The 16,230-nt window shown below is 44.4% G+C and overlaps 1 protein-coding gene across 1 annotated transcript in view; it reads left to right on the forward strand.

The window, feature by feature from the left end:
- The window catches only part of SRPX2 (sushi repeat containing protein X-linked 2), a 29,607-nt gene extending 14,588 nt beyond the window's left edge, over positions 1-15,019 (forward strand). The window contains exons 4-11 of the mRNA XM_055393308.2: positions 3,775-3,966; positions 6,423-6,599; positions 6,871-6,997; positions 7,157-7,278; positions 8,570-8,749; positions 9,078-9,211; positions 13,094-13,215; positions 14,548-15,019. Coding sequence (XP_055249283.1) covers positions 3,775-3,966; positions 6,423-6,599; positions 6,871-6,997; positions 7,157-7,278; positions 8,570-8,749; positions 9,078-9,211; positions 13,094-13,215; positions 14,548-14,728 — 1,235 coding nt within the window. The 3' untranslated portion in view covers positions 14,729-15,019. The remainder of the gene's footprint in view (positions 1-3,774; positions 3,967-6,422; positions 6,600-6,870; positions 6,998-7,156; positions 7,279-8,569; positions 8,750-9,077; positions 9,212-13,093; positions 13,216-14,547) is intronic.
- Positions 15,020-16,230: the final 1,211 nt, after the last annotated feature.

Below are 16,230 nucleotides of genomic sequence, written 5' to 3' on the forward strand. Positions count from 1 at the left end.
CAAATAACCCTATTACCTTTTGTGCTCAGTATTGCACTAGGATTAGACTTTCCTTTCTAAACAGCCTACTTTGATATGCAGTCCCTCCCTCTATCTAGCTTACATCTTTGTGTTATTTTTAAACAATTATTGAAAGTGTACATCCTATAAAATTCACTTTTTTGGTATACAGTTCTATGAATTTTGACAAATGCGTAGAGTCAGGTCACCAATGCCACAGTACCAAAAATTTGCCAAGGGCTGCCCCTTGAGGGTATCCCCACCTCTATCCCCGATCTCTGGCAACCCCTGATCTTTCCCAATATTTCTGCCTTATCCAGAATGTCACATGCATGGAATCATAGTGTGCAGTCTCTTGATTCTGACTTCTTTCATTTCACAAACTGCACTGGAGATTTGTCCAACTTGTTGGATATATCAGCACTGCCTTCTTATGTATGGATAAACCACACCCAGTTTAAACATTCACCTTTGGAAGGATATTTGAGCTGTTTCCAAGATTTGACAATTATGAATAGAGATATTTTAAACATTTGTGTACAGGATTCTGTATGAACATGGATTTTTATTTCACTTTCAGTTCAGTCAGTTCAGTCACTCAGTCATGTCTGACTCTCTGCGACCCATGGAGTGCAGCACGCCAGGCCTCCCTGTCCATCACCAACTCCTGAAGTTTACCCAAACTCATATCCATTGAGTCGGTGATGCCATCCAACCATCTCATCCTCTGTCGTCCCCTTCTCCTCCCACCTCCAATCTTTCCCAGCATCAGGGTCTTTTCCAATGAGTCAGTTCTTCACATCAGCTGGCCAAAATATTGGAGTTTCAACTTCAACATCAGTCCTTCCAATGAATTTTCAGGACTGATTTCCTTGAGGATGGACTGGTTGGATTTCCTTGCAGTCCAAGGGACTCTCAAGAGTCTTCAACACCACAGTTCAAAAGTATCATTTCTTCGACACTCAGTTTTCTTTATAGTCCAACTCTCACATCCATACATGACCACTGGAAAAACCATAGCCTTGACTAAATGGACCTTCGTTGACAAAGTAATGTCTCTGCTTTTTAATGTGCTGTCTGGATTGGTCATAACTTTCCTTCCAAGGAGTAAGCATCTTTTAATTTCATGGCTACAGTTACCATCTGCAGTGGTTTTGGAGCCCCCCAAAATAAAGTCTGTCACTGTTTCCACTGTTTCCCCATCTATTTGCCATGAGGTGATGGGACCAGATACTATGATCTTAGTTTTCTGAATGTCGAGCTTTAAGCCAATTTTTTCACTCTCCTCTTTCACTTTTATCAAGAGGCTCTTTAGTTCTTCTTCACTTTCTGCCATGAGGGTGGTGTCATCTGCATATCTGAGGTTATTGATATTTCTCCCCACAATCTTTATTCCAGCTTGTGCTTCATTCAGCCCAGAATTTCTCATGATGTACTCTGTATGTAACTTAAATAAGCAGGGTGACAATATATAGCCTTGATGTAATGCTTTCCTGATTTGGAACCAGTCTATTGTTCCATGTCCAGTTCTAACTGTTGCTTCCTGACTTGCATACAGATTTCTCAAGAGGCAGGTCAGGTGGTCTGGTATTCCCATCTTTTGAAGAATTTTCCACAGTTTATTGTGATCCACGCAGTCAAAGGCTTTTGCATGGTCAATAAAGCAGAAATAGATGTTTTTCTGGAACTCTCTTGCTTTTTCACTTGGGTATATACTAAAGTGGGATTGTGGAGTCACCTGGCAACTGTATACTTAATCTTTTTAAGAAACTACCAAATAATTTCCTGAAGTTGCTTCATCTCAGCAATGTATGGAAATTCTAGTTTTCCCCCATCTTCATCAACGCTTAGTATTTCCAGAAATTTTTAGGTTTAGTCATCCTAATGGGTATATAATGATATCTTTGTGTAGTCTTCATTTGCATTTCTCTAATGACTAGTGATGCTAAACATATTTTCATGTACTTATTTGCCATCACTGTATCCTCTTTAGTGACATGTCCTTTCATATCTTTTGTTCGTGCTCTGACTGGATTGTTTGCTATTTTTATTGTTGAGTTTTCCAAGTTCTTTAAATATTCTAGACACTAGTCCTTTGTCTTATGTATGGTTTGCAAGTTTTTAGCCCCAGTTTGTGGTTTGTCTTTCATTTCTCACCAGTGCTTCCCACAGAACAAAGTTTTTAATTTTGACAAGGTTCAATTTCTTGATTTTTTTTTAATTTTATGAATTGTGCTTTTGGTATCATATCTAAGACCCCTTTGTATGTGCATGCTAAGTCGCTTCAATAATGTCTGACTCTTTGTGGCCCTATGGATTGTAGCCCGCCAGGCTCCTCTGTCTGTGGGATTCTCCAGGCAAGAATATTGGAATGGGTTGCTATGCCCTTCTCCAGGGGATCTTCCTGACCCAGTGATCAAACCCGTGTCTCTTATGTCTCCTGCATTGTGAAAGGTTGTTGCTGAGCTGTGAAAAATGCCAGGATTCTTGGCCTCCGGAGAAGAGGAATTCAATCTGGGGCCAGTGATGAGGCTTGATTGCTCAGAGCTTTTGTGTGACAAAGTTTTATTAAAGTATAAAAGAGATAGACAAAGCTTCTGACATAGACATCAGAAGGGGCAGAAAGAGTGCCCCCTTGCTAGTCTTTAGCCAGATGTTTTATGTCTGTTAGAAACCTATTAATCAGATAAGAGAGACACCTCAAGGCTGAGGGAGTTTCATCAGGACCCTCTCCCACAATATGCACTTTTGAGATGGGATGGCACAAGGTGTATCATCCCCCAGCCACAAAAGAATTGATATGAACACTGGTTTGTTGAGGTATTATCAGTCCAAGGTTTGAGAAAAGAAAAAAAGTTAGTCTTCGGTGGAACCATTTTGAAGAAAGGCAAATTCCAAAGCAAATACATAGTTTTATTAACATAACCTAAGAAAAACATCTCCATAAGAAAAATGCTTTGGTTAGCTCAAGGTTTGAGAAAAGTTAAGTTCAGGTGGAACCAGGTGTCATCATGGCAATACAGAATTTTAAGAGAAACCTTGTTTTAAACTTGCAGCCTATTTCCTCTGTTTGGAGACCCCTGGCCCTCCTGCACGTAACCCTTTCAATTTGCAAGTGGGTTCTTTACTAGTAGTGCCACCTGCCCTTTGCCTAGTCCTAAATCCTAAAGACTTTTCTATTTTTTTTTCTAAAAGTTCTATAATTTTACTTTTTTCATTAAAGTTCATAATCCATTTTGAGTTAACTTTGGTTTAAGGTATGAGATACAGGCTTCCCAGGTGGCTCAGTGGTAAAGAACCCGCCTGCCAATGCAGGAGACACAGGAGATGCAGGTTCAATCCCTGGGTTGGGAAGATCCCCTGCAGGAGGAAATGGCAACCCACTCCAGTATTCTTGCCTGGAAAATCCCATGGACAGAGGAGCCTGGTGGGCTATAGTCCATGGGGTCACACAGAGTAAGACACGACTTAGAGATTGAGCACCCATACACTCACATGAGACATTTAAGTCGAAGTTCTTTGCTTTGCTTTTCCTCTTTTCTTTTGCCTATGGAAGTTCAGTTGCTCCAGCATCATTTGTTCAAAAGACTATTTTTCCTCCATTAAATTGTTTTTGTACCTTTGTCAAAAATAATTTTGCCATATTTGTGTGAATGTGTTTCTGGGTTCTATGTGAATGTGTTCTGTTCCATCAATATATGTGTCTGTCCTTTCACCAATACCACACTGTCTTGATTACTGTACTTATAGCTTACTTTTCTTCTATTGCTACAGTCCCCCGATGGTGTTATACATTAAATATCCAGGATGGAGAAGCCACATGCTACTCACCGAGAGGAGGAAATTATCACAGCAGCCTGGGCACTCGTTGTGAGCTTTCCTGTGACCGTGGCTTTCGACTGATTGGTCGGAGATCGGTGCAATGCCTGCCAAGCCGCCGTTGGTCTGGAACTGCCTACTGCAGGCGTAAGTGGTGTGCATGTATAGGCTGACATCTGCATGTGAGAGAAGCCCGCCAGCCAGCCATCCAGGGTATATGCCTGGAGGTTTTACTGTGCCCTCTGTTAAGTACAAATTGAAAATTTCCACAGGATCCCAACAGGGCCTTTCCCCATCCTAACATTCTAGCTCATGTTCTCTCCCTGTGACTATGGATCAAACAATAGGGGCATTTTAAGCTGCAACCAGGCTTCCCCAGTGGCTCAGTAATAAATAACCTGCCTGCCAATGCCAGATACATGGGTTCAGTCCCTCAGTTTGGAAGAACCCCTGGAGAAGGAATGGCACCCTACTACAGTACTCTTGCCTGGAGAACCCCATGGATAGAGGAGTCTGGTCTGCTACAGTCCATGCAGTCGCAAAGAATCTGGCATGACTCAGCAACTGAGCACACACACATGCAAGTAGCAACCAGCCGTCAGTCTCAAAGGGCCCAGGAGTGCATGGAAAGCTTACACCTGGGGTCTGATGTGGACTTAGGCCTTCCTCTGGAATTCTCAAGCATGTTCAGTCTCAGACCCTTTTCCACTTGTGGTAAACTACTGTACTTCTTGGCCTAAGGTCTTAGGCCTTGGCAGTGAAGCTAAAAGACATCTGCTAGTCTTCATTTTCTTCTGAAAGTCAAGAAGAACCTCTAAGGCTGGAATGTGGGGGTGCTAATACATACATTTCACATCATGTTCAACTCAGCTCCTAAATCCCTGCCTCTTGTTGAAACCCTATAGCCTGCCCTGTTTTGGCAGCTAAGCTTCGCCCGTCCCTGCATCCATTGCTGAGTGCTGTTTGTAGAACACCCATGTGTACGGGGCCACTTCAAAAGCCAATTCCTTAATGACCAGGCTGATTCTAGACTAGCCAATGTGTGCGTGTGAATGGAGTGTCAGGGGATGTAGAATGCTGAGCATTCAGAGAGAAATGGGGTTGTTTGGAGAAGACGCTGTGGAATAGAGGAGAAGTTTGGTTGCCAGAGAAAAGGAAGCCACCATACCCCTCTAGGTGACTATAAGCCATTTGTTATAGGACTAGACCCCATCATTTCCAAAATGAATTTGAATTGAGCTTACAAAATTAAAATATATTGACAAATTAATATGAAACCAGTTACAAGGCTGTGTTGTATGCATGCTCAGTTGCTCAGTTGTGTCCAACTCTGCGACCCCATGAATTATAGTCCGCCAGGCTCCTCTGTCCATGCAATTTCCCAGGCAAGAATACTGGAGTGGGATTCCATTTCCTTCTCCAGGGGATCTTTCCAACCCAGGGATCAAACCTATGCCTCTTGAGTCTCTTGCATTGCCAGGCAGATTCTTTACCACTGTGCCTGTTTAAACACTGAATCTCACTTTGTACTTCCTCATAAGAGACACAGGGCAAACACTTGGATCTATCATTTTCACAGTCATATAATACTAAGAAAATAAAATCAACAGAAAGACAGACCTTTTTTCTTGGTCCTGATTTCAAGGTCATTTTTGCTTAGGCCTTTATATAAAGGAGGCTGGAAAACATAAAAGGCAATCACCTTCAAGTCTGGTTTGACCAGGAAGCAAAAACAAACATAGTTTATAGAATCTTTATTCAAAGCTCCAATAATTGAAGTTAAGGAGGGTTAGAACTTAGACAACCTAAAGGAACATATGGCTGGCCTACTTCCTTCAGGTATTGGGTATTTCATACTGGACTTTGGCAAGCACGAGCTTACAGTCAATTCATGGGAGCTGTCACCACTTCTGGCACACATAATGTCTGAAGCACATGGACTCGCCTTTAAGCAAATGCCTCCAAAGCTGTCCACCCCTCCCCGCTGGGACTGGCCTGACTTGTACTCTCGCCAGCACAGAGGACCAGTGGGCATGTAAGTGAGCCTCAGCTGAGGAATGCTTGTGGCAGCACCAACATTATATTCAAAAAGGAGACTTGAATTTGTTCAAGGGCACCTAGCATTTTTGGAACAAGAGAGGAAAACTATGAGCTGCTGAGGCCCTAAATAAGCCCAGAGATTTATGTGCATTGTCTCTATATTTGGCACAACAATCCTACTTCATGGTATACACGTTTTAGTGATGGAGACACTGAGGCTTGGAGAGATGATATAACTTGCTCAAGTCACAGAGCTAGTTAAGTGGTGGAGCTGGGCTCCAAACTGAGGTGAGTTTCTCAATTCCATGAACTTGGATGAGTAACTTCTTTGAGACCATCTCCCCACCTCCGCCCCCCAAGAGTACTATTGTACTTCATAATATCAAAATAAGAAAGAAATTAGGAAAAAGAGGCATTCGGGCACAAAAATGTCAGAGAAGTTGGGCATAGGTTTCCCTGTATTTTCTGCTGTCTCTGACGTGGTCTTCCCAGGGCTAGATGCCTAGGCATTACTTCCACATAGCCCCACAAGCCACTGAGCTTGCCTCCTGATTCTCTCTTAGAGATGAGATGCCACGCATTGCCATTCATCACGAGTGGCACCTACACGTGCACAAATGGGGTGCTTCTTGACTCTCGCTGTGACTACAGCTGCTCCAGTGGCTACCACTTGGAAGGTGACCGCAGCCGAATCTGCATGGAAGATGGGCGATGGAGCGGAGGAGAGCCTGTATGTGTAGGTAAATGCTGGTCGCTCCCAGTTGTCCTGCTGCAAAGAACCAGCCTGGCATTATGTCCACTGCAGAAGGCATTCCCACTAGCTGCAAAAGGTGGCACTCTGGGCACAGGCTTAACAAAGCAATCGCTTCCCTTGGAGTCAGGCCTCACAAGTTTCGTTGAGCACCTTGAACTGCATCTTTTACCTACCCAGTGGTGTGGTATTGTTTCATGGGTTCCCTCCAGGCAAAGCAGGGGACCCACGAGTCAGCACTTGATTTCTGACCTTGGCAGACATAGATCCCCCCAAGATCCGTTGTCCCCACTCCCGTGAGAAGATGGCAGAGCCGGAGAAACTGACTGCTCGAGTATCCTGGGACCCACCCTTGGTGAAAGATTCTGCTGATGGTGCCATCACCAGGTGAGTCACAGATGCCGCCTGTGCCTCCCACCAGCTTCTCCCAGACACCCAGGTAGCCCACACTGAACCACACAGACTGAGGGTACAGTGATGATGTGCCCCCAACCCCAGGTCGAAGAGTCACTTTCCTCAGTGGCTCTCTCACCCTGTCCCATGTAGGTTGATACTTCGGGGCCCTGAGCCTGGCTCTCACTTTCCAGAAGGAGAACATGTGATTCGTTACACTGCTTATGACCGAGCCTACAACCGGGCCAGCTGCAAGTTCATTGTAAAAGTACAAGGTCAGAAAGAAGTTTTCCATTTCTGCATTGCTTATTATTTCTGCTCTTCCCTTAGCCTCTAGATGCCCATCACAACCCTCTCCTCACTACGCCTGAAACGGACACCTCATGCAGATTGGGAGAGGGGAACTCAAGTTCATGAAATAGGTCATTCAGGAAGCCTGTATACATGTGTACACACGTTTCAGAAACTCTGCTCCCCAACAAGACTTTCTCATTCTCCTAAATCTGTATGAAACCCACCAAGATACTCTGTATCCATTTCTTTGCTTAGCCTTCACATTAATGATTAAAGTCAATCAGGCTTCATTCTGTCTTTCTCCTCTGCTGAAATTGGTGGTACTGGCTGCTGATTCTTGCTTTTTGTTTTGTTTTCATCATAAAATTAATTCATGCTCATTGTTGAATGTATTGGAAATAAAGTAATACACAAAGGGGGAAAAAGAACCATTACTCTGTCACCCAGAGGCAATTGTTGTTAATCTTTTGGTATTTTTCCTCCAGTCTTTTATTCACACATACTTAAAAAATACGTAATTGAGATCACACTGCATATCCAATCTTAGGTCACCCCTTTTCACTTTTCATTATAACACAAGTAAATTTCTCATGTTCTTTAAAGTTTTTTCAGAAGTCTTTTAATCACAGTGTAATAATCTACTTCTAAGAATATATCATACTTTGCTCAACACTTCTCCTCCCACTGACGGATATTTTAAAGTGTTAGTTGCTCAGTCATGTCCAACTCTTTGCTACTCCATGGACTGTAGCCCGCCAGGCTCCTCTGCATGGAATTCTCCAGGCAAGAATAAAGAAGTAGGTTGCCATTTGCTTCTGCAGAGAAACTTTCCAACCCAGGAATTGAACCTGGGTCTCCTGCATTGCAGATGGATTCTTTATCTTCTGAGCCACCAGGGGAACCTGATGATATTTCATATTAAAAGTAATTTATAAGGTGGTCATCTGTATGCAGAGTGTCCCCAAAGTCTGAAAACAAAAATGGCAATTTTTTTTTACAGATTGCTAGTCTTTTGATGACTATATATATATATATATATATATACTTATCCATGCTTCCACATTTTATGAACACTTTTGTCTACATTTCCGATTTAACTCCATAAGAAAGCAAAAATTTTGCCTCTAGCCCTGGCCATTGGCAACACAGAGAAGTCATTCATTCTGATTATCCTCGGTCTGCTGATCTAGAAAACTCAGCATGGGCACCGTCTTAGCCTTTTGTTCTCTGTGAGAGTTACCATAGCCCCTAACTTGAACTTCTCCCTGACAGTGAGACGCTGCCCAACTCTGAAACCACCACAGCATGGCTACCTCACCTGTACCTCGGTGGGGGACAACTATGGTGCCACCTGTGAATACCACTGTGATGGAGGGTATGAGCGCCAAGGGACCCCCTCCCGGGTCTGCCAGTCCAGCCGTCAGTGGTCAGGATCACCACCCATCTGTGCTCGTGAGTGAAACTAGGGAATGGGGAGAGTGGACATAATGATCAGGGTTTCTTTGAGGGGTCTTCCAATGTCTATGGCTCAGGGACCAAAAGTAATGCATCTGATGTGGTAATGGGGGATTCTGTGATGTTTAAGAGCTAATGTTCCCCTCTAGCATACTCCACCTCCAAGTAAAAGGATTTAAAATCTCCAAGTGTTCTTTTAGCATTTCCCCCCAAGGAAAGGGAGAAACAACCAAAAAAGTTTAACCTGAAAGCCTCAGGATGTTGTTATCTATTCTGGGATGAAGGGACAGGCCATACTCTGACTGGCCATGTGCTTCTGCCCTAGCTATGAAGATTAATGTCAATGTCAACTCGGCTGCTGGCCTTCTGGATCAGTTCTATGAGAAACGGCGACTCCTCATCATCTCAGCCCCTGATCCCTCCAACCGATATTATAAAATGCAAATCTCTATGCTACAGGTAAGAGCCACTCCCCTAACAGGGCTTAGCTCCTTTGCATTCCCTTATCCCACTCCACTGGGTTTCCCTGGTGGCGTAGTGGTAAAGAATCCAACTGCCAATGCAGGAACTGTGGGTTCGATCCCTGGGTTGGGAAGATCCCCGGAGGAGGAAATGGCAACCCAGTTCAGTATTCCTGCCTGGAGAATCCCATGGGCAGAGGAGCCTGGTGGGCTACAGTTCATGGGTTCACAAAGAGTCAGACACAACTTAGAACCAAACAACAACAACCCCACTCTGTTACTCTCTTACTACGTCTCACTCAAAGACTTGCTCTTTCTACAGCACAAATGTTACTTCCTTAGATTGTAGACAACATTTGATTAGCTTTACTGTAGACAAATTTAGCACAGTTTTAAAACAACTGTGTTTTTACTGAAAAGGCAGTGAAGTCATTGGCATTGTGGGTTGCAGGAGGCTTGATGAAGGATGAGAAGGCAGTGTGGCAAAGCAGTCCTGAAAGACTTGTAAGACCTGTGATCAAATGTAAATGTGGGGAATTAGTTATGTTTAAGTTTTCAAGGAATAATAACACTAACAAACATTTAGACAGTGAGGGCTGTATAAGGACCAGGTGTACAAGTATGTGCTTTATACATATTTGTTTAATTCTCCCAACAATGCTTATAAAATAGGTACCATTACTATCCCCATTTTGCAGGTAAAGAAACTGAGGCACAGAGAGGTTAATGATTTGCTCAAAATCACTAGCTGATAAATGGCTGAGCCACGATTAAACCCAGGAAATCTGACTCAAGGATCTGTGCTCTTAACCACTACTAATAGCAGACAAGAAGGAAACGTGTCATGATATTGCAAAGTAAAATGAGGGAATTTAATAAGGAGTTTTAGCATTCTACCAGATATCTAGTTAAAGTCGCTGTTGGGGAAGGAGAAGCAGAAAGGACAGAGTAGTCCTAACTATTGGGACTTTCAAAAAGAATAGGCTAGGTTCTGTCATTATTCTATCACTATGTTGTACACCTGAAATTTATATAATATTGTAAATCAACTGATTTTGTTGTTTACATTGGCTAAGTTGAGTCCAACTCTTTGCAACCCCATGGACTGCAGCACACCAGGCATACCTGTCCTCCACTATCTCCCTGAGTTTTCTCAAACTCATGTCCATTAAGTCAGTGATGCCATCCAACCATCTCAACCTCTGCCACCTCATTCTCCTCAATTGAAAAGGAGAAAAATAATATAATAATAAAAATAAAGAACAGACTAGGTTCTTGAAGAGAATTCAAAGTTCGCTGACAAGACTCTGAGAACCTGAAAGGTCTGGATATCCAGGTAAAATAAGAAGCTATTTAGGGGATTTCTAAAGGTCGAGTTCTTACGAGTTGCCAAGTCAATATTCAGAAGGCCATGGTGAAAGCAGCCATATCAAAATAATGACCGTGGGTCTAAACCAAAAAGGAGCCCGTTCCTCCAGGGATCCAAAAACGGCAGACAAAAGCAACACCTCAGCTTGAAAAGAAAACAGGAGCAAGAAAAGGAAACAGCCAGGGAGGACTGTGACTTTGAGGCCAGGTCTAGAGGAGTAGCCCAAAGATTCAACAAAGCGTGGAGCACCAGGCCGTGCTCACTGCTGCTTTCAACCTTGCCCCAGGTAACTGGCTAAGAGGCATCCCTGCTGGGTGAATCAGGACAAAAAACCGTGGTATGGTTACAGCCTGCACTGCCTAGTGCAAGGAAGGCAAGAATGGGTCACAGAAAGAGCACTGATACTATTTTGGGGAAATTCTGGAGACCAAGAGAAGGCTGTGGCCGTATAGCCTAATGGTAAGGGGCACACAGGCTTCCCAGGTGGCGCAATGGTAAAGTATCTGCCTGCCAATGCAGGAGATGCAAGAAACATGAGTTTGATCTCTGGGTCCAGAAGATCCCCTGGAGAAGGAAATGGCAACCCAATCCAGTATTCTTTCCTGGGAAATCCCATGGACAGAGGAGCCTATTGGGTTACAGTCCATGGGGTCACAAAGAGTCGGACATGACTAAGCAACTAACATACAAATGACTTATGTAGCTTCCAGTTATAAAATAAGTCCTGGGGCTGTGATGTACAGCATGGTGACTATAGCTATATAATATATTTGAATATTGCTAAGAAAATAGATCTTAAAAGTTCTGATTGTAAGAAAAAAAGTTGTGACTGTGTGGTGATGAATGTTAACTGGACTTATTGTGATGATCATTTAGACAAATATAAAATCATTATATTGTACACCTGAAACTAATATGTCAACTAGTATCTCAATTTTAAAAAGAACACGAAAAGATGCTCAACATCACTCATTATCAGAGAAATGCAAATCAAAAACACAATGAGGTACCATCTCACGCTGGTCAGAATGGCTGCCATCAAAAAGTCTACTAACAATAAATGCTGGAGAGGGTGTGGAGAAAACGGAACCCTCTTACATTGTTGGAGGGAATGCAAACTAGTACAACCACTGTGGAGAACAGTGTGGAGATTCCTTAAAAAAACTGGAAATAGAGCTGCCATACAACCCAGCAATCCCACTGCTGGGCATACACACCGAGGAAACCAGAATTGAAAGAGACACGTGTACCCCAATGTTCATTGCAGCACTGTTTATAATAGCTAAGACACGGAAGCAACCTAGATGTCCATTGGCAGATGAATGGATAAGGAAGTTTTGATATATATACACAATGGAATATTACTCAGCTATAAAAATACTGCATTTGAATCAGTTCTAACAAGGTGGATGAAACCGGAGCCTATTATACAGAGTGAAGTAAGTCAGAAAGAGAAACACCAATTCGGTATATTAATGCATATATATGGAATTTAGAAAGATGGTAATGATGACCCTATATGCAAGACAGCAAAAGAGACACAGATGTAAAGAAGAGACTTTTAGATGATATGGGAGAAAGTGAGGGTGGGATGATATGAGAGAATAGCACTGAAACGTGTATATTACCATATGTAAAATAGATGACCAGTGCAAGTTTGATGCATGAGGTGGGGCACTCAAAGCCAGTGCTCTGGGACAACCCAGAGGAATGGGGTGGGGAGTGAGGTGGGAGGAGGGTTCAGGATATGGGGACATACGTGTACCTGTGGCTAATCCATGCCAATGTATGGCAAAAACCACCACAATATTGTAATTAGCCTCCAATTAAAATAAATTAAAAAATGAACAGGGGGTGTAGGCTGAAGGAAGAGGCAGCACTAGAGCAAAAGCAAGACAAGGATTTAAAACATATCAGTAAATGAACAATTGGTAACCCCCCACCAAAAAAATAACTTATGTATTTAAAAATTTACGTAAAACTAAGCCAGGCGAGATGATGTTACTGCAATTTGTCAATTACATTTTTCTTTTCTATCCCACATGATATAACCAATCACTACACTTCATTAGAATAAAGGAAACACTGTTAGGGTAAGTGGGCTTCCCAGGAGGCACTGGTGGTAAAGAACCCACTTGCCAATGCAAGAGACATAAGAGATACGGGTTCGATCCCTGGGTTGGGAAGATCCCCTGGAGCAGGGCATGGCAACCCACTCCAGTATTCTTGCCTGGAGAATCCAATGGACAGAGGAGCCTGGCAGGTTATGGTCCATAGGGTGACAAAGAGTCAGACAAATCTGAATCGACTTAGCATGCACACATGCACGTTGAGGCAAGCATTTCAGGAATGACAGAGGAAAGAGGTGGTAGACCCCCTCGTGTGATGGTTTGTGAAGAAGCCCCTCCTTTCCCACACTGCCTCGACGTGGTCCCAGGAGGAATCAGTTAAGTAGCCTTAGATTTGGGTTTGACAGCCTATTCAGGAAAACCTTCTTCTCTCCCCTCCCAGCAATCCACTTGTGGACTGGACCTGAGGCACGTGACCATCATCGAGCTGGTGGGGCAGCCACCTCAGGAAGTGGGGCGCATCCGGGAGCAACAGCTATCAGCCAATATCATTGAGGAACTCAGGTCCAGACTGGAGGGCAACAGGAAAGGAGTGGGTAGAAACCTTAGGCAGGACATTGGCCACAAGAGAGTTGTGGGAAAATCAGCAAACACTATTCTCTTGGGAAATTGCTTGTGTTTAAACTCTTTGGATGCATTAGGTGAGATCAGAGAGTGGCAGGGCATCAAAATAAAATAGCAGGGTGTTGTTGAAAATACAGATGACCACCTCAAACCACCTCAGGACTGTGCTTTTATGAGGCACCTCAGGTGACCCTGAAGCACAGCCAGGGCTGAGACACAGACTCAAACATGACTTAGATAAGCCTTTGATCCTGTCACCTGGTGGTCGTATCCTTTTGCCTTCAGTCTGCAAATGAGCAAAAAACATCATTAGGCACTGAAATCTGAATCATACTCATCTGCCCCTTGGGGAGGAGAAGACCAGAGGGAACAGGTGGTAGAAGTTGACTTTTCTCATTATCTATCTGTTATCACCCTCCCAACCCCTCCACATATACTCAGAACCAAAAAAACCATCACTCCCCTCTGTTCCATAAACAATACCTGCCCCTAGGGCTTAATCTCAGGGACAGAAAGATTCATTCCCAGGTAAAGACTGGGGCTTCCCTGGTGGCTCAGTAGCAAAGTCAGTGGTAAAGAATCCACCTGCCTATGCAGGAGATGCAAGAGACTGTGGATTCAATCCCTGGGTTGGGAAGATCCCCTGGAGAAGGGAATGGCAACCCACTCCAGTATTCTTGCCTGGAGAGCCTGGTGGGCTACAGTTCATGGGGTCACAGAAGAGTCAGACACAACTTAGTGACTAAACAACAGCAACAAGAGGATAGACTGGAAAACACTCAAGAGGAAGGAGACTGCAGACTTGGTGATATTGATCAACCTGAAGGTTGACCAGGTGATATTGATCAACCTCAGGGCTGCCATGTTTGGTTGTGCAGGCTATGCTTGTCCAGATCTGGGAAGCGCTGGTCACAGCATAGTGCCTGTGACTGGTACTCCCTGGAGTTATTACATGCAGCCCGCATTGCTATATGTGATAGCCCTGCATAAGGGGGCCTGTGAGGTAAGCACAGCTTGGTAGTAACAAAGCTGTTCCATCTGGGGTGAGAAGGGGACAGCTTAACAGAGCTAGAGATGTTGGGGCAGCAAAACTAAGGTGTGAGCAGAGAAAAATAAAGGGGCTTGAGATAGGTACTGGAGAGGATGGGGCCAAGGGATTAGGTGGGGAAAGAATTAGTCCATCAGTGGAGCTGTGAAAGATCAGAGAGGGCTAGAGTCTGGCAGGATGATGTCCAGACAAGGTCTCACACGTCCCTGGGCTCATCTCTCTAGGCAATTTCAGCACCTCACTCGCTCCTACTTCAACATGGTGTTGATTGACAAGCAGGGAATTGACCGGGAACGCTACATGGAACCTGTCACCCCCGAGGAAATCTTCACATTCATTGATGACTATCTACTGAGCAATGAGGAGCTGATCCAGCGCCGGGAACAAAGAGACGTATGCGACTGAACTTGAGTCGGAGCATGGTTGAGGTCAAGGGAAAAGGTTCCCTGGTCAGCCGAAACTGGGGCCTAATCAAAGGAGAAAATGCTTTCCCACAGCTCTGAGGAAAGGACTCTCAGGTGGGTGAGGCTCCCTGATCCTGGGACATTTCCAGACACCTTTCCTCAAGCAAGTCTCTGCTCTAGGTAGCACTGGAACAGCATGAGAAGCTAGGGAGGGACTGAGGACAGGCCCTGGGCAGCAGCTTGTGGATAGAAAGTCTTGCTTCTGCCCAGCTCTCCCAAATCTTCCAGAGAAATAAACTCTGAATTCACTCACTAACCGGCTGTGTTTTCAATGGTTCCTCTACCCTGAGGTGACAGCAGAGGGCAGCACCGTCACAACAGACTACCAGGGCACCATCAAGTGCGGCTGGATCTTCCTTACAGGCTAGCTGTGGGGTTGCAAGTGAGGCAGAGCTCACTCCTGTTTGTCCTTCTCCCTTGTAGGATGTTGGGCTATAAATGTTAACCATCTGTTACCCATCATCTCACCTAAGAGTTAGCAGACCACTGCAGTTGGGAGGGAGCTTGGGGAGAAAAGTCAGACTAGAGCAGAATGCTTTCTCCTGCCCCTCCAACTAGCTCATAGGCCACAGTCTCTCCTTACTGAGCCTCCAGTGCTGCCCCTTCCTGAAAGAAACCCCCAGGTCGTGATCCAGGAAACCTCAGAACCACCAAGTGGAAACGACATCATGGAGAAGGAAAAAAGACAGCATCAGCCACATGGATAACTTATTAACACTTTGAAGAGATGAGTACAGACCAGGCAAGGGTTACAACAGCACAAACACAAGCACTGAGGGCCATGAGTACATGTCCATTAGGAAATGTGAGTTATCTGGGACCTTGTGAAGCAGAGCAACACTCACGCACACGAACCCTGCTCTGGCTTCGGCCACACTCAAGCATGCATAGTGTTTGAAGAAAGGCAGTCTTCCCTAGGCTGCTGGGGACATTCATTTCTACACCTGTGGAAACAGTGTCAGGTTAAGACTTAGCAGCCATTCACCTTCCACCTTACCCAGGGGTAATTACTAGGAAATGAGAGGGGAAGAGGAAGCGGGCTAGATTGAGAAACAGGGCTAAAAGGCTCGAGCACCATGTGCCAGGTGCTGTCCTGAACACTCACAATTCACTGAAATCCTCATAAGAACCCTCGAAGCTAGGTCCTGTTGTAAGCCCATTTACACACGCAGGGATGGAAGCACAGAGAGGTCATGCAACTTGCCTAAGATCAAATAGCTCAGAAGTGGAGGCACAGAGAGGTCATGCAACTTGCCTAAGATCAAATAGCTCAGAAGTGGAGGCACAGAGAGGTCAGGCAACTTGCCTAAGATCACACAACTGAGATGTGGAAGCACAGAGAGGTCAGGCAACTTGCCTGTGATCACACAGCTCAGACGTGGAAGCACAGAGAGGTCAGGAAAGTTGCCTAAGATTACACAGGTCAGAAGCAGAAGTACAGAG

This window comes from Moschus berezovskii, chromosome X (assembly GCF_049115385.1).
Source record: "Moschus berezovskii isolate FMDL1 chromosome X, NW_MosBer_1.0, whole genome shotgun sequence".
Lineage (NCBI taxonomy): Eukaryota > Metazoa > Chordata > Mammalia > Artiodactyla > Moschidae > Moschus > Moschus berezovskii.